The sequence below is a fragment of the Stylophora pistillata genome, chromosome 14 (assembly GCF_964205215.1).
Source record: "Stylophora pistillata chromosome 14, jaStyPist1.2, whole genome shotgun sequence".
Lineage (NCBI taxonomy): Eukaryota > Metazoa > Cnidaria > Anthozoa > Scleractinia > Pocilloporidae > Stylophora > Stylophora pistillata.
In genome coordinates this window covers 7,190,627-7,212,004 of record NC_142532.1, presented here as the reverse complement: position 1 = coordinate 7,212,004, position 21,378 = coordinate 7,190,627, and the positions used below count along the sequence as shown (strand labels likewise).

General features: G+C 36.3%; 1 protein-coding gene across 2 annotated transcripts; it reads left to right on the top strand.

Moving 5' to 3' along the window:
- The first annotated feature begins 204 nt into the window (after positions 1–204).
- LOC111329481 (protein PALS2) lies at positions 205–20,766 on the top strand. 2 transcript variants are annotated; one of them, XM_022934199.2, is made up of 17 exons: positions 205–354; positions 5,524–5,642; positions 8,826–8,894; positions 9,144–9,227; positions 10,566–10,718; positions 11,660–11,735; positions 13,792–13,874; positions 14,018–14,086; positions 14,501–14,632; positions 15,156–15,217; positions 15,754–15,797; positions 16,011–16,064; positions 16,388–16,468; positions 16,885–16,965; positions 17,908–18,110; positions 18,556–18,684; positions 19,194–20,766. In XM_022934199.2, the coding sequence occupies exons 1-17, from the start codon at positions 312–314 to the stop codon at positions 19,368–19,370; spliced, it is 1,659 nt and encodes a 552-aa protein (XP_022789934.1). In that variant the 5' UTR covers positions 205–311; the 3' UTR covers positions 19,371–20,766. The 2 variants fall into 2 exon arrangements, with proteins under 2 accessions (XP_022789934.1, XP_022789935.1); XM_022934200.2 differs by having other exon boundaries at positions 229–354; positions 5,527–5,642.
- Positions 20,767–21,378: the final 612 nt, after the last annotated feature.

Sequence of the window (21,378 nt, the reverse complement as noted above, 5' to 3'; positions counted from 1 at the left end):
AACAAATCTAGGAAAATTCACAGCAGTTGCATTTCAAATACAAATAAATCGTCAAAGGTCGAAACAATGTAATACTTACTGGGAATTTTGGATTTCTCAAAGAGTATTTAATTAAATATTTCAGTGCTCCGTGTGTAATCCGTCACACTTGGAGTACCTTATTTTGCTTGACAGTCCACGTGACCAATTTGCGTTAGTTTGATTGGCATGTTTTCGAATCCATACAGAACGCTTTTCTCAGTCTACTGGACATTGTTCCAAGCTTCTGCAGTGTGTTTTGCAGGATAAATTCTTCTCGACATCGTCGCGAAATGGTGGTACCAACCGAGTCAGAACAGGAGCAGAGCTCTGAAGGTAATATATTTAAAGCTAAAGCTTGAAATTATGTGATACGGTAAGCCATGTGTGACTCACGAAGACTTCAGTTTGTGAGGTTGTTCGTTCCTCGGGTGGACTCCCGAAATTTGCATTTCTTGTTCAAAAAATCATGGTAGTTAAGAAAAATTCATTTGATCCAAGAGTTTATTTTGGAGATATGGTGTCATTACCCACGATCGAGTGAAAATTTCCATGTTATTTGTCGCTTATATTTTCAGGGGTGTGTTTGAAATGAGCTAGCGTGTAACTTGCACTTCTTAAATTTGTTGTTTACGGTATTTCAACTAGATTGGGATGTTTCCGATTCCCGCCGTTTGAAAACTGTGCTTCGTTGAGCTACAAATTAAAGGGTTTTGCAATTTTAATCATAGTTAGATAGACATCGTTTATTAATTGTGGTCAAGCTGTTAATTTGCAACTTTAAAACTAAAAATGTTGTTAATTGGTCGCAGCTATCAAATCGTAATTTCAAAGCAATGTCGCCGACCCTATTGTCTCCATGAAGGAAATTTGTTGAAAGGGATATTTTGATCCGGCTCATGTTAAAGATTACGGAAGGGATTTCTCCCCACTTTTAAATAACTTGTGTTTATCTTCAAGAGGCATGATTTAGGAAGGACGGTCATTTGGTTTTGATTTTACTAGTTCAAAACAGTAAATAGTTATTCATTGGTAATAATATGAAAATAACTAGATTGAACATAATTAGTAAAAGAACTTCGTGGCAACAACCCTTAGTTTTAATTCTCCTCGACTCAAATTAAAGTTTCTTTTCCTTGCCATAATTCTCAACACAGGAGTTTTACATTACAACTCAATTTCAGATATGTACGATAAATCTTTAATAGTAACTGCACCTAGCGCAGTGCCATTTGATTTTAAACTGCTGATAAACATGTTTCAAATCAATTGTCATTGAGTCTTCCCAGAAAATTTTGAAAATTCAGAAGTTCAATAAGCAAGGGCATGTTTGTGTTTTGTATTCATGTATGGAAATTAAATTTTACAGGTGAAATCTTATCACTGGATGTTAAGAATTTAAATCATATGACAAGATCATGAGTATTGCTTTGTGCCAAAGTGAGATTGAAAAGTGACATGTTGTGAACATTCTCATGCCATAACCATTAAATCAACTCATAAACTTCCCTCCGTGCATGTGATCGATAAATAATTTCTCTTTACAATATCAGTACAACATCAAGCAGGGTGTTTTTAGTGGATTCAATATCAAATTCTCGGAACTAAAATCAAAAGAATTGTAAGACATGCAGTAAATATATCTTTTTAGACTTTTTGTTGTGTAGTTTCACTGGGTATTTTTACCAGTTGTGCCATATTTTGACGAGCCCATAGTTCTAGTCAAAATATAAACAACAAGTAAAAATACATATATCTTATTAGGCATTTTGTTGTGTATTATTGCTGAGTATTTTTACAATTTGTGCCATATTTTGACAAGCCTGTAGGGTGAGTCAACATAAAAATAACAAGTAAAAATACTCAGCAATACTACACGACAAAACATCTAATAAGTTATTTGTTATCCAACAAGCGAAATTATTATTTCAGTGTGGGTGAAATTCATGGATGGGCATTAATGGGGAGTGTGTGACAGAAGTATGCAAAGCGGAATGGATTTGGCGCGTGTTGCAGTTTCTATCATGACTGTTTGTTCAATAAATGAAGAAATTTCCTGGTTGTGTAGCTGTTTTTCTTCGTTCAATTCATCTAAATAAACTTGGATCTATATTTGCTAGCCATTCTGACTCTTCGTGGTCAGAAATATGATTCAAATTGTCTGCCATTTTTTTTCCTAACTTCAATCCAATTCTTCACTTGCATGGTGCAAGAAAACCTGTCTAACTGGTGCTCTGGAGTACAAATACTGCGTGATATCTGTACTCGTCTATGGCATTATTTGTACTCTACGAAGTGTAGTTGGATAATAAGGAAAATCATTAATGAGATCATGAAAGTAAAAGGGTTAAAACTCCTCCACATGCATGTATCTCCTACCCAATTCACTTGGTAGACAGTAAAGTGGAAAAGAAATAATTTGAATATATCAACAAAGTTGAAATGGTAAATTGGCCACCATTATGGTTATAAAAGCTGACGTTTCGAGCGTTAGCCCTTCGTCAGAACGAATAGAGGAATTGTGGGTTGTGTGTGCTTTTAAAGGCAGGAAATGGAGCTACGTGATTGGTGGGAACATGGCAACGAGAAAAACATGAATAAATTAGTGGAATGAAAAGCGTTCGTTGATACCTGTGGGATTTAGACTGCCGGTTTGAAAGATGAGCCTTTGTTCAAGAGTTTGTGGAAAAGAGCCGAACACACATAAGTTGTGTGTCAACAAAATGCATCGTGATAATGAGCATGTAGAGTTGGATTGTGTAAGATTCCAATAGCTGATTGGTACATTTAATTCTCACTTCTAAGTGCTTTGTATTTCCTTGTATGTCAATAGAGAAAAAATTGAGTTTCTATCAACTTTTAAAAAGAAAACTACAGAGTCACCAGTTTTATAAGAGGTGAAATATACTTATTTAACTTAGTTAACAACTAGGAGCTACTTGTAGTTGTTCTGAAGTTGTGTGGTGTTAGCATGGCATTAGCATGGTGTTGGCGTGTTATCTCTCTGTTCTAGGCGTGTTGCAGGCAAGTTCTGGCGCGCTCATGGTCAGTGGTTACCTGTCACATTCTTATGTGTGCACAGTTGCATGTGCTTGTAGTTCCACAGTGCGTAGTGCTCGAGGTGCTTTGGTTTACTTTTTTTTTTTTTTAATCTTTCCATTGAACTCCTGGTTCAGTGTGAAAAGTGCTTGGGCTGGGGCTGGGTGTGGCAGGCGGGGCTCATGGCTGGGTTGTGGCTAGGGCAGGCTTTTGGGTGTTCTTGCTACCCGGGTTTGGGGTTTGCAGCTCCAGCCCCCAGGTTCCTAGGTACCCAACCTCCATTTGCGACACAAGCATTGAGTAAAAGTTTAGAGACATTGTCCCTTTGGCTGGGTCTTATTCACTCAGTTTAACTGCAAACCAGCTGCTATTTAACTCTCTTATGAGAAATGTTTTAGAAATAAAGTAGAACATAGGAAAAGTCATGTAGACCCAACTGCCTTAACTCATTCAGTTTCAATCTTATTGTCTAAATACACATATTTGCAATATTGCTCTCTATACATTTGCTATGGTAGACAGAGCTGAATAATGAAATGCTATGCCAGAGGGTATGAGGTCACCAACGTGGGCTTAAGTGTCCTAGGTCTAAAATTTAGTGGAAAATAATGAGGGCTGACTTTTAAAACCAAGGAACTCTGTTTTCATTGAAGGCATTTTCCTATTTCCAGAGGTTTTAAGGAGAAAATTATTTTTTGAAAATTTTTAAGGGGTGTACTAAGTTTTTGGAGGTTGTTCCGTAAACAAAAAGCGGCAAGGAAAACGACACCTCGAAGCAACAGAATAGGAAATCAACTGTATACGAACGACTCAAAATCTGTGTTTCCGTGGCAAAGCTTAGCGCATGCGTATACATTATTCAGCTCTGTCGCTATGGTATTGATAACAAGAATTTGTTCAATAACCAGACCTTAATGTTTGATTGAGCTCTGATACTGTAAGGAGAAAAAAAATGACAGTCATTCATTGAGGTGAAAGGGTTAATGAGATCTATTTATGACTGGGTGTCAATTAAATGCATTTTACCTTCACCAGCATGCATTTTGTATTGTATGCTTTCGTATCAAGAGACATACAATGTAGGTGTTTGTGTTTGGGAATTGCAAGTATGTTAAGCTGCAATTCACGAGTGGTGTTGTGCATGGATATTACTTGGGGCATTGTGGCCCAAAATTTTTAAAATCATCTTTCTTAATAACATTACTGTGAATTTGATGTTCAGAGCTCAAGGTTGACCTTTTTACCCCAAGATCTCATTACACATGTCATGTTTTTTTAATTACTTATCTTAGGTGCTTCAGGATCAACTTTTTTAAAAGTATATTCACATGACAACCTTAATGAAAGGGCAATTTGGTGGCTCAAAATAACTGTTTTACAACCAAAATAGAAAAAAATGTTTTGGGAGGTTCATGTGGAGACCTTGATAATATTGTGATAACCAAGGAGAAGTAGACACATTTCTGTAAAGAAAACAATGCAACACAAATGGGTAATTTTTTTAATTCCTTGTAATTTGTGTTCTAATTTTGACCCTGAAGACTATGCGATAAAAGGTTTCACCCAGTGTCTATATCATCAATCATATTTGTTAAGGGAACAAAAACGATAGTTCAAGAGAGATATTCATGTTCCTTTTCTTCTGCAGCATTGGAAAACCTTTGAAAAGTTTTTGACATTCTGTCATCATTTTGTTTTGACAAAACACTTCAAACAGACTAGCAAAATACAATTGAATTTGGTTGGAAAAATGTTTTGACTTCTTAAATCATACCTCTCAATAAAGTGTGGTTTTGGTTAAAACCTAAGAACTTCAAAAGTACTAAAGATTTTGGTTCCGAAAGTATGGTTTTACGTGTAGTTTTCTGTTCATTATTTTCATATTTTCACTTTTCAAAGTTATAGTCTTGTATCAAAGTAGCTGGGGCTATGGGCTTGGGCCAGTTATTTAAACAAAGTTTAGCAGTTGTTTAACAAAAGCACATTCTAAATCATCTTCAATTTAGCTAAACCTTTTCTCCAAACATCTTTTTTTTTGTGAACAGTGTCAAGAGGGCCATAAGCTAACAATGGAAATAACATTTATTTAATTAAATCAAACTCTCTTATGGAGAATACCTGAGGCCCACTGCTTGCGCAGTTTGGGTTAGACCTTGTAAAAAATAACCAGTCCTTCGTAGTAAAGGGAAATCCCTACCCCTTTTTGACAGCCCTGATGTCAGTTATACATAATTATTTGATGTGTTTTTTTTGCATTTTCAAGAGAAAATACCACAAGGTTGTACACAATCAAGAAAAAATATTTTGATAGAATGTAGAAATGCCTTGCAAACAATAACATCTAAAATTTTTCATGATCATTGATTTGCACTACAGAGATGGGGATACAAACATAGAGTAAGTTGTTGTAATTATTGTTTTACTGAATAATTATAACTGAGCTGTTTAACCCACTTGTTTCCACAGCAGTGCAGACCGTGCTGAAGTCACTTGATGATCCAAAAACAGCTGGACTTATCCTGGAAGAACAAGCAAATGCTTTGAAGAGTATTCTGGGAGATGCCTCTGTGTTGAAACTAGTCAGGGTAAATAAGACATTTGGTTTTTGTTTGTTGTTAAATACTGGCACATAATTATTAGAGAAGAGTTTGAAACACAGGTAAACCAAAAAGGTTTTTAGGTTTGCAATATTCTCCCGTAATAAAAGTGTGGTATAATAAATTTCCAATCCAGTACAGCAATCCTTTTACCTGAGGAATTTTCAAGAATTCCAATCAATTTTAGGTAATGATGAAAAGTAAATGTACATGTACATGTATTTAAAGGCTGTGAATTTTACCAGTTTGGCTGTGTTTATAGCACAAAGGCTTGTTGAGCCAAGAAAGTCGACAAAAGAAATTATTCCATTGAAAAGAAAGTTAAAAATGCCAACTGGCAGAAGGTGTTGCAGTTTAAGTCTCTTTGTAGGCGCGACCCAATCCTGAATATCAGGGTTTTCATTGAAGTAGAAGGGTGCTGCCTTTGTGAGTAGGCGGGTACCCTAATGAAATTGAGGGCCGAAAGCTCAAACCTTTAGGGAGGTCTGGGAGCATGCTCTCCTTGGAAATTTTTAAAACTTAGTCTCTCAGGAGTACATTTTCCTGCAATCTGGAAAAGACATTATTTTCTTGTAATGACACACACTTAATCTAGTTTTAGTAAAAAGGAATGGTACTCTGGGAGAATTTGATTAATATTTTAATACACAGCTATAGCTACATCAAAACAATTCAACTGTTGTTTTTTAAAGCCTCCTTCCTTCTTAGAGTTGCAAGTTGGCCCAAACGTATAACTTGTCAAGAGAGAAACTGACAACATTTTTGAAGTTTATGAAAACTCAAAGTCAGAGCCGTTATCAGAATCTTCAGTGTCCAAATCTGTTAGCTCCAAGGCTTTGGATGTTTCCTCTGCTTCTTCCTTAATAGAAAATTACTTTCAGTCCAGGTTACCAGGAGTTTCAAAATATCGAAGGTTCCAGACAGCAGGATTCCAACAATAAAATTCTCAGTGCTTATACAGGCCGAAGTAAATTTTCACATTAAAAATTTTTGACATGTTAACGCTTTTGAATGCTTTTCTTGGCTTTATCTTGAATGAAAATTAAATTTGAACAAAGTTTTTTTCAAGTTTCTTACACTTGTTTGGAATATTTAAACTTTGAAAACCACAAAAATGTTGGCATTAGATTGAGACACACTTGTTAGCTGATAAGTATCTTTTATGGCAACATTTTACTCCTGTTGTTTATTTCACATTTTGAATTGTACTTCAGACATTGTTTAATGAACAGTTTAAGAAATGGAAAGCATAAGAAGCATTGTAACTGTATGTAATTTTTCAAAAAAAGAGAATCATTCCTCCGAATCCAATTAAAATCAGAGAACAAAAATTTAATTTTCTGTGTCATTGCACTTGACCTTTCATCTGCAAAAGAGTACTTGCATGTTTCCCTCAAAGGAATGTGTAAATAATACAAGATTGATGAAATGCTCAAAACTAACCTTTGACTTCTTGTATGTAAATGACAAAAAAGAATCTAGGACACTTGGAGTTTTCTTTTGCTTGCCATGATAACTCCATAGAATGCGTTTGCTTGAACGTGTGGCACGTTGCTGAACAGGCACTTAAAGAACTTGATTAATGCACAGCACCTTTCTTGTCAAAGTACTTTTTATTTTCACGATCTGGTGGCAAGTAATTGATAAATAAGTGCAGAAAAAAGGTTTTAAACTTATGAGGAAGAGTAAATATTTAGTTGAGGTTGATAATTTTTTCTTGATGATTTTTTTTTTTCTTTTTGTATTTCATACTTGAAGTAGGTGGGTATTTTGTTTTAACAGGTGCTGGTACCCAGGGCCCGGCTTCTAATAAAAACCCTGTGAATATACAAATTCATATATATGCAAGACTCAAATCAGGGACTTTGATCTCCTGCTTTTAGTTTTTAATGCTTGCCATTACCTCCTTTCAACAAACAAAAGCTTTTCCTGAAGAATATTAATAGCCTGATTTTCATATTTGATTCATATCAAAGGGATAGTTAACAACTATTCCATGAGCCCGCATTGGATATGAGATGATAGATAGCTAACAAGGCTCATAGCACCAAGTTGGCTATAATCATCTCATTTCCAACAAGCGCAAGTGGAATAATTGTTTTATTAAAAAAAATGCCCCCAAGATATTAGACAAATTCTCTCGACTTTATTTTGTAAGAAGAAACCAGATGTTACAATGTACAGATATTAGATTATGGTATATTGGCTCATGTACCATAATGGCTAAGCCAATAAAAAGTCTTGAATTGCATTATCCAATGATCCAGTTCTTAGTAAAACCCTTAAACTTTTATGAGTGACAAACATCTAATTTCTCCCTACCGTATTACTGCTTGATCAAACATTGTGGTAATGAGAATAAAACAAATGACACCATCTGGAGAAACTCTGGATTATCTATCAATCAGTACCACAGGAAGTGGGTGTAGAACACTAAAGAGAAAATGTATACAGATGATGGGGTGTACAGGGGTCAATACACATGTATTATTGACCAAGCATGAGGTCAAGATGGCTAAATATTGACTGAGTTCTTTTTTTGCATTTCCATGGACCGAGACAAAGAACGAGGCTAATATCCAACAAGCTTGGTTAATAAAAGATTTATTATAATATTGCAAACAGATTTCGCTTTATTAAGAATTAAGAATGAGTTGTTTAGTTCAAAAGCCAGGAAAGAAAGCAAACTCTGTAGCACATCAAACTCACGAGTGTCATTTCTGTTTTCTTTGTTTTGACTATCATCTGGCACTTTATGCGTTTCCATTGCTGAAATTTTCCAAGAATTACAAAAGTAGTTCTAATTCTATTTTTTTCATGCTCGGGATCAATGCCGGTAATCCTGAGCATGCAAGATGGGCCCATCTTGCCTGCTCAGTAGCCAATCAGAACACAGGATTTGCTTCCTCTTGCCCACGGGTGCTGCAAGAGATGTAATAAAGTTACATTTTGTCCCTAGCATAGTGTATCATGAACTTCAAGTTTTCTTTTTCATGTAGCTGCAATGTTTTATTCCTACCGAATCCAGATTAGATGTGCTTGCTTGATTTGTAGGTCTCGTGATTCATTCTTGCATAGCTAAACTGGTTAGCAATACAAAATTAATGTAATTTTTTTATTTGAGAGCCTTATATGTTTCTTAGTATTATCTTCATGATTAACTTTTTCCAGGCACATGACAAACTTGAAGAGGGTCGTAAGCAAGTCGAGACCCCAAACACAGTACAGCTCGCAATGGAGGTGAGATAAGTATTTAAATATTGTTGAACATATTGATACTGTATGTCGAGAAAATTAAAATTTACTATCTTTAGTCACTGGGATATTTTAATCTACTGAAAATAAAGATATTATGCCTCTCTTTTCTTCTCATGTATAGTCTAGAAACTATATAATTTCGTCTCTGTTAGTAAATTGGATCACAGGATTCATTTCCTCTTATCTTCCTGCAGACCTAGCCACGTATTACTGTGTTGACTGTTATTTCAGGTTACCACAGAACTTGAGCCACAAGTTGCAAATGATGACAGTGCCGCTGAGTTGTCTGGGTTATTGCAGGAGCCCCATTTCATGGTATGTATTTTGTTCTGTTAGTTTGCAGATGGATTTTATGGCCGTCCTGCAAGAATGCAATAACTTCAAAGTGTTCACTAATAATTCTCATATTTAGATTATTGTGGTCATTGTGAAAAAAGAAGACAATCCCTCTGGACACATACAAGTTATCACATTGTGTTTTTTTCTCCCAAGTGAATGAATGAATGAATAAATGATAATAATTTAATAATAATAATAATAATAATAATAATTTAATGATAATAATTTAATAATTACTCCTGTACAGGCTCTTCAGCAACTATTTACAATGGTAAAGGCTGATAGTTTCGAAAGAAACTGTTTGGGGCTGCGTCGGTGGGAGTAACGAAATAATTTGGATATATCAACAAAGTTGAAATGGTAAATTGGCCACCGTAACAATTACAAAAGCTGGCGTTTCGAGCATTAGCCCTTCGTCATTCACTCCGACAAAGGCCTAACGCTCGAAATATCAGCTTTTGTAATCGTTATGGTGGCCAATTTACCATTTCAACTTTGTTGATATATCCAAATTATTTATTTACAATGGTAAACAATTTACAATCACAAATGAACAACTTAAAATAGGGTAATAAAAATGAAAAATATATAGGTATATATATGTTGTTGTTCAATTTTATACTTGGTTCAAATTTTATTTTCCTTTGTTCTCGGTCATGTTAATATGTATGATAATGAGTTTGAAGCAAAGGAAAATAAAATTTGAACCAAGGATAAAATTGAACTACAACATATATATGTCCGTACGATGCACGATCCTCACAGTAGAGAGCGCTATTTATGCAATAGCAAAAATCATATATTCATCATATATATATGTCCAATGAGTATCATACAAAGACTATTAAAATGTGCCCCACTTAGGGAGTCCTTCAAAGAATGTTTCAGTGACTTTACTTTACAAGAGTGTAGTTAGTCCCTTCATTGATTGTTTTATGCACACTGAGCATGTGTGTGTTTGTTATCACATAAATTTTAACCCTTAATTCCTGAGATCAGATGGTAAATTCTCCCCTCAAGCTGCTCTACATTCCTTTGTCAATTAGAATAATTTGAGGTATGATCAAGACTACAAATTTTACCTGATTAGTTTGAGTATTTTTGTTACCTGTTTGCTTGATAAAGTATGGATTTTATAGGAAGAATTTACTTGTTGATCAGGTTTGGAAGTTAAAGGGTTAATTAAAGAAGACAGAAATGACTTGCAAAGATTATTACATAGTTTGCATAAGTTAGCTAATTACGAGCTGTTTTGACAAAAGTTTTAGGTAAGATCTTACATATGTCATGGATAAATCTGTGTTTCATTGCCAGGCATTATTGGAGGTTCATGATAACGTCGCATTTAAGAAGTATGCATCACCACCGGCTTCTCCTGGAGTGAATGACGAGGCTGGTACTATGAATGGCTTTGGTGGGCAGCCAATCAGAATGGTTGGCTTGCATAAGCTGCCCAAGAAACCATTGGTTTGTCCAGATTTATTATTCTTTAGTAGAATTTATCTAAAAAAAATTTATAATACTGCTTGTTATGGAACTACACTGATTTGAATGTCCAGAAGATTGAAAAAGATTAAAGAGAAGCTGAAAGTCAGAGTGACATGGTCAGCAAAATTAAGGATGATCTACACAGACTGTATAAAAGTTGGCACACTTTTAGATTATGTACGTGTTGAAAGTTGCTGCTCTCACTACTAACAAATTATTACAAGCTTGTTTTTGTCTTCTGCAGTAGACATACTTAACTATTTTTTTGCATACAGCCAACAAATTTTTGATTTAAAGAATATTGGTGGACTGCATTCAAGCAAAGCTAAATTTAAGGAAATTAGGAAATTATATCCTAACTTTGACAGAAGGCATGAGCTTCATGAGCTTGTGTATAATAACCTTTTGTATGTTTTTATCTATAAATGATGATAATGTTAATATTATTCCAACACTATTATTGTTATTATTATTATTATAATTATTATTATTAATGCAGTACGTAAAAAAGAAAAATATCGGAACTTGATTAATGAAATGAGTAGAACTTTCAGATGTGTGAAATTTGTAAATCTCTCCATGAGCTCCCTTGGCGTTTTCTCAGATGAATGCTCTACATTCTTAGACCTGATGAATGGCATGGGCATCGACAAAAAGCAGCAACTTAACATAATCAAGAAAATGATAAATATAGCTATTAGAGCAACATATTGCGTCTTTTGTTGTAGAAATAGGAATTGGGACAACCCAGATTTGATGCAATTTTGATTTTTGTGTGTGTGTTGAATAAGCCAATCTCAAGCAGCATTTGTAAATTGCCTATACATAGTGAGATTTACAATTGTACATTTCAAAACACAAATTAAAGTTTCCATTATTATTTTAATATCAACACGCATGTAATTTTTTTTGTTATCAAGGGGATGACATTAGTTGTGGAAAAGGGAGAACTTGTTGTTGCAAGGATCATTCATGGAGGGATGATTGATAGACAAGGTAAGCATATGAAGGAGTTTTCAACTTACCAAGTAAGCCTGGGGGGGGGGGGTGCTTTTTAACTCCTGACACTTCCAGACAGGAGGCTCATTGAAGAAAGGGGGCTTGCCAGAGATGGAAAGTGCGTTAACAACTTGCTCTGGGATAGAATGCGAGTCCTTGTTTTTCTAAAGAATTGTCATTTAGATTTAATGATTATCATATGCGATAAATGTGAGATGCATTTATTTCGCCTTAAATCTTCATGCTTGATGTTGAAAACTGAAACCAGTGCAGGCTTTCAAATTCAAGTACAGGTATATTTTGTACGGAAATGCTACCTATTTAGCTCAAACAGCTGACCATGAAACTAGTGCATTTGTATTTTTAGAGGGTATTTTTTAAGGGGGTGGAGAACTTTTTGAAGCATTTACAGTACTATATATATACTGTATATATTCAATCAAGTGACTGGTTTCAAATAAGTGTCCTTAGTCTTTCTATAGTTGTTAGTCCTTGGAAAACATGGAATTTTTAAAAGGTTTTTAAAATCCTATTACTCACTGGAGTAACCTGGACAGAATTTTCTCCTTACAATAAAGTTACAATACAATATCAAGTAGGCAAGTGATGAGAATAAAGAAAAACTTTCAATGGGGGGATTATATTCATTGATCCAAGACCAAATTCTCTAAACCAATATCATAAGAATTGTATGGCAGACAGGATGGAGAATATCTTATAAGATCCAGGATATGGTAGACCTTTCACAGGTGTCCTTTGAGAAAAAAATTGTTACTGCGCCATTTAAAGCATAACCACCGTAAACTATATGTCAATGGAAAGGTCATGAAATGTATTTTCCAGATAATATCGTTTCATTTTAGCTTGATCAAATCGTAAAGTGACTTATAAGGCACGACAAGTCAAAATTGTTGATGTTTCTTTGAGAAAATTAATTGGGTATCAAATCTATCCACACATGTAAAACTTCTCCGCAATTTCAATCTAAAGGGGTTGGTCTTAACACTGTGTGGGGCTTTTTCGATATTCCCATTGGTTGCTTTGAGATCCTTTTGTCAAGTTTGGTTAGCAAAATTTTACTGATATGTGTTACGTCGGAGACCATAGCTGGGGATCAATTTTAAAAAAACAGAAAATCTCTGTACAGTTTTTCAGACTGATATCTTGGGAGCCTTTAGACCAAATTTTGAGTCAATCTTTAAAGGTTTCTTACCCTATTAATTCATCCATAGAAGGGACACTTGCATAAAAACAAAGTGGGTCTTTTTCGCTTCCTAAGTTTTTCAAACATTTCATGCCTTTGATTAATCACATGTCAAGTTATGTTAACACTCTGAAAAATAGAAATTCAGACCACCAATAGAAACACAGGACCAGAGTCACAGGAGACTCTCGACAAAAACATGTTTCATGGCAAACTACTTGTAGTTAGTGCATGATAGAGCTTTGGAATGCCAGGAAAAAATCTAACTAAATTGGACAAGGGCCCATGGTACAAGCAAAACCAAAACATTCCTTTGCCTTGAATTTCTTCTGTTCGCCTCCATTCTTCAACAAATCCTTTATTGTCTGGCGCTCACAGCCAGGCTTCTCTCTAGCTTTCACCCGAGGGCTCTTTTCCACTTTAATTCTACTCATTATTTCATGAACTGCTACAATAAACACGTGAAACTGGCATATGAAGATGTTTATGCGACTAATACTATCCTGGATATTCTGCCACAAAACACATAACTGGAGGCATTTGTGTTGTCACATTATAATTGGCTTTTTGCACCTTGGCAGCTCAAAGAATTCAGTTTGAAAAACGTTTTTGTAAATAACTGGAGTGCATTTCAATATTTTAAAATAACAGTAATGCTTTGTTTGAGGAGAAAAACGCATTTTGGCAAAGGTCTACCATATCCTCAAAGAGTTCCTGGAGTAGTAAGTGATAAAGGCTTGTTGATGTAGATGTAGCCTTAAGAAATTCCAAGTACTTGAACCAACTTGTAATTGATTTTAAGATAACAAATTGGAAGTGTTCACAATTTTTTTATTATTATTATTTTAGGTCTTCTCCATGTTGGAGACAGAATTAAGGAAGTGAATGGAAGAGATATGAGTGGAAATCCAGAAGAACTTCAAGATTTATTGGTGAGTCTTGAAAAAAAGAAAAGTAAACTTTATTGATCAAATTTGGTCAAATTTTATTGGTCAGATGATTGAAAGATGTTTGTTTTGCAGTTAGGTGATGTTGTTGTTGTAATTCCTAACTGAAGGTAATTTTCTTTTTCCAGCGTGAATCCACAGGAAAAATCTTCCTCAAAGTTATTCCAACTAACTTGGAGGCACCAGCATTGAGTCAGGTAAACAACTTATTTGAATTACTAACTCGTGGTGTAGATGTGGTAAACAAGTCATTTATATGGTGCAGATTGTAGTGGACACCTTTTGCAGGGAGTCTGTTTTAGTTAATGAACCAGTTTTCCATAGTCATTCACTGAAAATAGTTAGTGCTGCAGGTTAATCATTGAGCATCCGTTATAGGTTGACAATGTTTAGCAATGTGACTGTTTCAGGTTTTCAATGTTCAGCAATGTGATTATTTCTTTTCTCTAACTTGTCTTCAGTCAGTCTTTTTGTGAGGTTCCTTCCAGTCTCTCCAACTTAGGAGACTTGCCAGCTGGAGCACTTGGTCTTATGTCGGTTTTTTTTTTTTTTTTTTTTCCCATTTATATCAGTGCACTACAATTGATTAACTTCATTACATCATTGTATAGGTATTTGTTCGTGCTCATTTTGACTACAACCCAGAAAAGGACACTATGATTCCTTGCAAAGATGCTGGCTTGTCATTCAAAATTGGGGATGTGCTACAGATTGTTGAACAGGAGGATCCCAACTGGTGGCAGGTAATGTTAACCCTTCCACTCCTAAAAATCTAAAGATTAATTCTCTGCACTGTTTCCTGTACATTTATTATAATTTTAGTATTGAGAATTTTGGAGTTAGATCAATTGACATCCTCCTATTACTCATTGGTTCCAGGGCTAGACACTAATGGTAGCCAACTAGCCGCAGACTAATAGAAACTCAGTTTTGGTTAGTGGTTTTCAATTTCCACTAGCCAGTTTGGCTAGTGAACAAACTGAAATTGTCATAACATCTAAGTTGTCACTAGCCATTTGGCTAGTAAGTTGAAAAGTTAGTGTGGAGCCCTGGGTTCTAGGCCAGTACAGTGTCTTGTACTTCATGTTGTCAACTAAAGATTGTGTTGAAAATATGATACACCTGTAGGTGCTCGGCAGTTAATAGACAACCTTGTAACCAATGATGTCTAGTTTTCAACAATGTCCACCTTCCTCTTACCGTTAAGTTAGAAATTCCAGATGGACAGTTGACAGCAAATGAAATTGTATCAATTTTAAATTTCAGGCTAAGAGGGCTGATGGCTTGCATGAAGCAGGGATTATTCCAAGCCAAATCTGTGAGGAAAGGTAATTGTTGCTTTTTCAAAACCAAAGCAATCACAACAGATGATCAGAACACCAAGGAACTCATGTGAACAACCTTTTTTCTAAGAAAAAGTATTTAACTCATAGGTATTGTCATCAGCATTGTCATGTATTAGCCTCTTCCAAAGTAATATTTATACAAAGTCAAGGTGACAGTATGTTTGGGGAAGGAGACCTGCAAGAAACCCTCAGACTCACAGAGGAGATCAACTTGGTTGTTAATATCTTTGTAATTGGATTATGGATGTGCGGCTTGATGGATTGAGGTTCATTTCATTCCAAATTCAATCATCTTTTTTTAAGTGTAGAGAAAGTAATCGAACAAGTGATCGAGTAAGTAATCGAACAAGTAATCGAATAAGTGATCGTAATTGGAAGAGGATTCCAAATGTAAAGAACTTGGTCTGCCGATATTATATACTGCTTAAGATTGATATGACAGTCATGTGGTCAATAACATTGGCAATTCATTTGTCATAATTGTGAATTTGACTCTTTGTATCTTCGATGATTTTTAGGAGAAGATCTTTTGTCAAAAAGGAGAGACCTGGAAGTGGATTTTGTAAGTGTTTCTCACGCTAAATAGTTACGTGTGCTGGTAAATGTGCATGCACATACGAGAAGGACGAAAAGTGTTGTTGTTGTACATGCACATACGAGAAGGAAAAAAAGTTTTGTTGTTGTTAGGATTTACAGTGTAAGGAAGTGAAACGGGGAAGAAACCAAAGTTCAGAAAAAGAAATTGACTGGAAATGCATTTTACTTCTGTTTGCAGTGTGTGGTAGCAAAAAGAAGCAGAAGATAATGTACAAGTCTGCAAAAAATGCTGGTAAGTTGTGAAGGATACATTGCAATGTTACGTTACAATTTATTCAATTTTGCTGTTAAGCTTGTCCTCTCTCTTTACCTGTTTGCAAGACAGCATAATTTTTTTATTGGAATAACAAGGAGAAATTATAAATTGATGACGTCAGGGGGTCAAAAGGTTAAGTTGCCTGATTTTTCACGGAACGTAATCACCTTTCAGAGATAAATCTGGTGTTCACGGTTTTGTGAGTTTTAACAAGAGTAACTTTATATTCACCATTCAGTTATATTATCATACAACTTTTAGCACCAAATCAGTATCAAATTCTTTTCCTCCTTCAACAGAGTTCGACAAACATGAAATGACTATTTATGAAGAGGTTGCCAAAATGCCACCTTTCCGCCGCAAGACTCTGGTCCTTGTTGGTAAGTAAAAATCTTTAAACGCGACATCACACTTTGAATGATTAAGCTTTCAAAATGAATTACATTTTTGGCTCTTATTCGTCAGTGGTTTCAATAAAAGCCACTGGTTACTAGCGGTCTACCGCTGACTGACTTCTTACAGCCGTCTGTTGAGCCCTGCAAGCAGGCTTTCGTGTTTGGGTTTGGCCTTTAGCTTATGGCACATCTGTCTATTAAACCATTGCCAGCCGCTTAAAGAAAGCCCTTGTCAGTGTTTCTTTATTGGGAGGGGTTCGGTGCTAATTCTTGCGGCTTGCCCCTTGCATAAACGTATTGTAATTTTGAATCTCTGGCCCTAATTCTAGACTACTTTTTTTCCACTTCAAGATTAAACCACAAATTATACTTTCATTCTGAGATCTGTGTAAATCTTATAGGTGCTCAAGGTGTGGGTCGAAGAACGCTGAAAAACAGGATCATCCTGTCAGACAGGGCAAGATTCAGTACCACAATACCCCGTGAGTACCACTTAAATGACTGCTAAGTACTGTTTCAAGTTTAGCAAACCGTGTTATTATTATCGGTTACTTTGCAATTGTTTTCAATGGAGTGCCCAAAGGAATCCAGTAACCAATCAGATGCAAAACTTAAACTAATCATGACTTGTCGCCTGCGTTTTCCCGCGCTTTGAACAGGTTGGTCGGTTTCACTTCGAGTTCTCATTGGCTCTTAGAGGTATTTCCCTTCCTTCTAATTGGCCGTGCTGGTTTGACGACACTCAATTGAGGAGCGCTCTGTATGCATTGTAACTTTACGGTCAACTACCCAAAATCCTTTGAACTCGTAGTGATTTTCTCATCCTTTACAATGTTTCCCATTAATAATTGAAATCCCCTTTGTCAAAGTGTAGTATAAAATCCTTTCACGTGTATTATCACTTAGTTATTGACCAGAATAAACACATAGCTTCAACAGTAAGAATTTCCTCTTTCAAAAATAGTTTTAATGATACCTTGCCATTGCGAATAACTTGAAAGAATTCTTTATGATTTTCTTTGTGAGTTCAAGTTGTGGGGGGGGGGGGGGGGGCGAATTCATTCATTTTTCTGTTCTGCTTACAAAGTTTGAAATACAGAATTTATGTAAACTTGAAGAAAATTCCAATCTTGAATATTAGAGTAAATGGTTTAGTAGCTTGCGAGCAAGCGATCATTTTCAGCGCTTCGGCGCGAGCGTTTGTTCGTCAGCGGGAAAGAAAGACGCCTTGAGCAACGCGAGGTAGCCAGCGGTCTCTAAGGAATTCAGCACGGATATTAGTGCCAGACCCCCGGCCAACCTCTCGCTGACTCGTCTCAAATCTTCCCGCGCGCGGAGAAACGAGAGGACTTGCTCTCTGTTTAATTTTTTAAATATTGTACATTTTGTCTTTTCAAATTCAAGCGAAATCTTTGTTTTTGCAGACACAACACGAGAACCAAAAGAAGGCGAAGAAAATGGCAAAGGTTACAACTTTGTAAGCCGAGAAGAAATGGAGCAAGACATAAGAGCTGGAAAGTATCTGGAACATGGAGACTATGAAGGGAACCTGTACGGAACTAAGGTGGACAGTATTCGTGAAGTCATGCGTTCTGGGAAAATGTGTATTCTGGATGTTAACTCTACGGTAAGGAAAAGTGGAACTCAGCAGTTTAGCTTTAATTCCATTGACCAATCAGAACAAAGGTTTACATTGCCATTAGCCAATGAGAACTCACCGTAAAAAATCTGCTGGAAGCGCGGGTAAACGCGGACGAAGAAGTGGCGATTGTTTCTTAGTTTTGCATCTGATTGGTTTTCTTGGCTACTTACAGGGCAAACTTAAGTAAAACCAAAGCAGTCTCGGATCACTTTCGACACTCAGTTGAACATTTCTCCAACGTGCTGAGATTCTCTAACTGGTGTTCAGGGCTTGGAGAAAATGATGTAAAACGAGGATTAAGTGTCGGCATTCTTGAAAAGAATTAAAGAGTACTATTCCAAACAGCAACAAGTGCCTAATTGCAGGATGATAATCACGTAAGCTAGCTTAGATGCGGAAATACTTACCTTTTTTTGTTTACTTTTTTTAGGCTCTAAAGATTCTGAAGACGCCAGAATTTATGCCGTTTGTCGTATTTATTGCGTCGCCACCTATTGAGACCCTGAGAGAAATTCATAAACGAGCCACATCAGAGGGAACCATTACCAAGAAACAGACGGTAAGTATGTAACCCGGTCATTGGTGATCGACAAGAGTACTCACTTGTCCCCCAGATCTCATTAATAATTCGTCTTACCGTCTTCCATACCATATTTATGAAGTTAGTTTTGAGAATTTGGTATTGGATCAACTAACAATCCTCAAATTTACATTTTTCTTTATTCTCATCATTTGTCTGCTTGATATTGCATTGATTTTGTAAGGAGAAATTCTGTCTTGATCACTCATGGGAGTTAAAGGGTTAAAGGAAAACTCTGAGAGTGTGGAGTACTTTTCGAGCGCCTCAATCCTAGAGGTCAGCGTGGCGCGCTAACGCTCATTCTTATTCTTTTTCTTTCTTTTTTTGTTTTTTTTTTTGGGCTCGCGCGACAGACTTCGCAGAAAAAGAAGGACTTCTCTTAGTCTAGACTGAGAGGCAAACAACTACTGCTCTGAGCCAATCATTTTGCAGGATTTTGTAATTGTTGTAATTTGTGATGAAAACCATGTCTTATTTTTGTTTTTTAGGACGAAGATCTTCAGAGGACAGCCGAGGAATCAGAAAAGCTTTTCAACAGCTATTCGCATTATTTTGATAAAATCATTGTGAATGACAACCTTGATGATGCCTTGTCTCAGCTCAAGGATTGTATCGAAGGGCTTAGCAGTGAGCCGCAATGGGTCCCAGTCAGCTGGGTGTACTAATTACACATTTTTCCCACTCCCCCCCCCCGTTCCACTCCTCCCCCCTGAGGGGGAATCCCATATAACGTAACAGGGGCGGCAGTCAAAAATTTGACCCGAAAACCTTAAAGGTACAAGTTTGGATCTGCTGTAAATCTATTTTAATCCGTTTGTGGTGCATGTTTCAATCCCTGTGGTATTTTATGTCTGTGATGATACAGATCACCCTCGTTTTTTTTGTACAGATTCTCTCCCTTCCCCTCCCCGAGATATTTCATTTACTCAAGGGACTTCAGTTCTAATGAAAAATGAGCGTATTTGGAAATCCAGACTATTCTGTGTCAGAATGTTCGCTTTTTTTTATTATTTTTTGCCTTTATTGATATCAAGCTAGTTGTTTGTCTTTCTTACTTTTCGTAATTATTATCCAACTTTAAAAACATAGCAGAGGTAGTGAGTTGTTTGTCCTAGAGCCAGTATTTCTTTGTGTAACTGCTGGACATCTCGGTACTGACTGCACCACGTTGGTTCCAAAAGACTAAACATGATAACTTTGCAAATCCCAGGTAGTTTGTTCAAATGTGAAAATAAATTTAGGGGCTGTGACACGATAGTTAAGAGTTTATCGCGGCGAGCAAAATTTCCTTCAATTTGAAAGTAGCCATAAAATACTCTTGAGTTTGGTGAGTGGAAAAAAATCAGCAATATGGGAAGAATGCACCCGTCTGGGAACAAACATTGATGGAGGGATTGTCGCAGACAGCAATTTGAACTTGGAAAATTTATGCTGAAATTTTTAAAGATGCTGCAGAAACTTTGATTTGGCTCCTGTCAAGAGTATCTGGGGATATTTCTATTTAAAAAAATAATTTTTAGACATGTTCAGCTCTACGGCCAATACTCTTAAAAAATGTTCAAGTATTTTGCGTGAAATCTTTTAAATGGTGGTTGAAGTATCTTGCGAAGCATTAGAGAAGTTAGGCAGAGAAGTTTTTGAGACGCGGAAGAAAACCGGAAGAAAAAAAAACTAATGGGTTTCTTGCGCGCTTTGACGTCAATGTATCCGCCGCAAGGTTAAATTGGTTTGTGCCGAGCAAAATAGGTATGGTGAGCGACAGGAATGAGAACTTTTAACTTCTGGCTGCTGTCTGTGTCTCTAAAATGTTTGTGCTTAGGCTCCCTTTTAAATTGTTCAGTACGGAATGGTGATTCCAACCTGACGGCTAAGTATTGATAGCATACAAAAAGCATTTTCTGTGAGACGGATCACCCTGGAAAAATAGCCGTGGTGACATTTAGTAGAGACGGATTTATTAGTATAGAAGGATAACTGGTGTTATTACTCGCGATGTTTTAGACTGTAGTGCTGTACCATTTTCTATTTCCATTCAAGAATAAAATTTCAATTTGTGCCTGACCGTGGATGTTTGTATGGCTCCTGTTCTCTGAAGGGTTGCTGAAGCCATAATAGGGACTTAAAGCAAACCACAACGAGAACGTGAAAAAACAATAGATCTAATTGGCAGAACAGTAGCCCAGCAAGTGCGTTTTAAAACTTTGTACATTTCTTAGCCGTCCTTTGCAAAACAACATCGTGAAATCACCAAAATTTGCATCGTCTGCGAAGCGAGACCGCGGCAGCAAATTATATTAATTTTCGTTTGTAACTCAACGCTGCTTTTATGCGTTATGTTTAGGTTTGGCGCCCTATGAGACGGTAAACACATGCAGCCATTTTCGAAATTCTAACTAAAAGTAGAAACTCATTTTTTAATCGACATCTTCCGTGGCGTTGCCGTCCTGACTGCTTAAAGTCCCTAATGCACAGGACACCGGAGCTCTCAAACTGTTCATCTATTTCGTACATTGCCAAAACATGTGGATATTTTCCCTTTCTTTTAATTCATACACGACGCTTTTGCACAATATTAGACAAATCCTTCCACCTGCCTTTCACAAAACTTGTATCAAAACAAAAATGACGTCATCAGAATTCTGAGAATAAATCTGGGCGCAGTTGTCCCAAGCT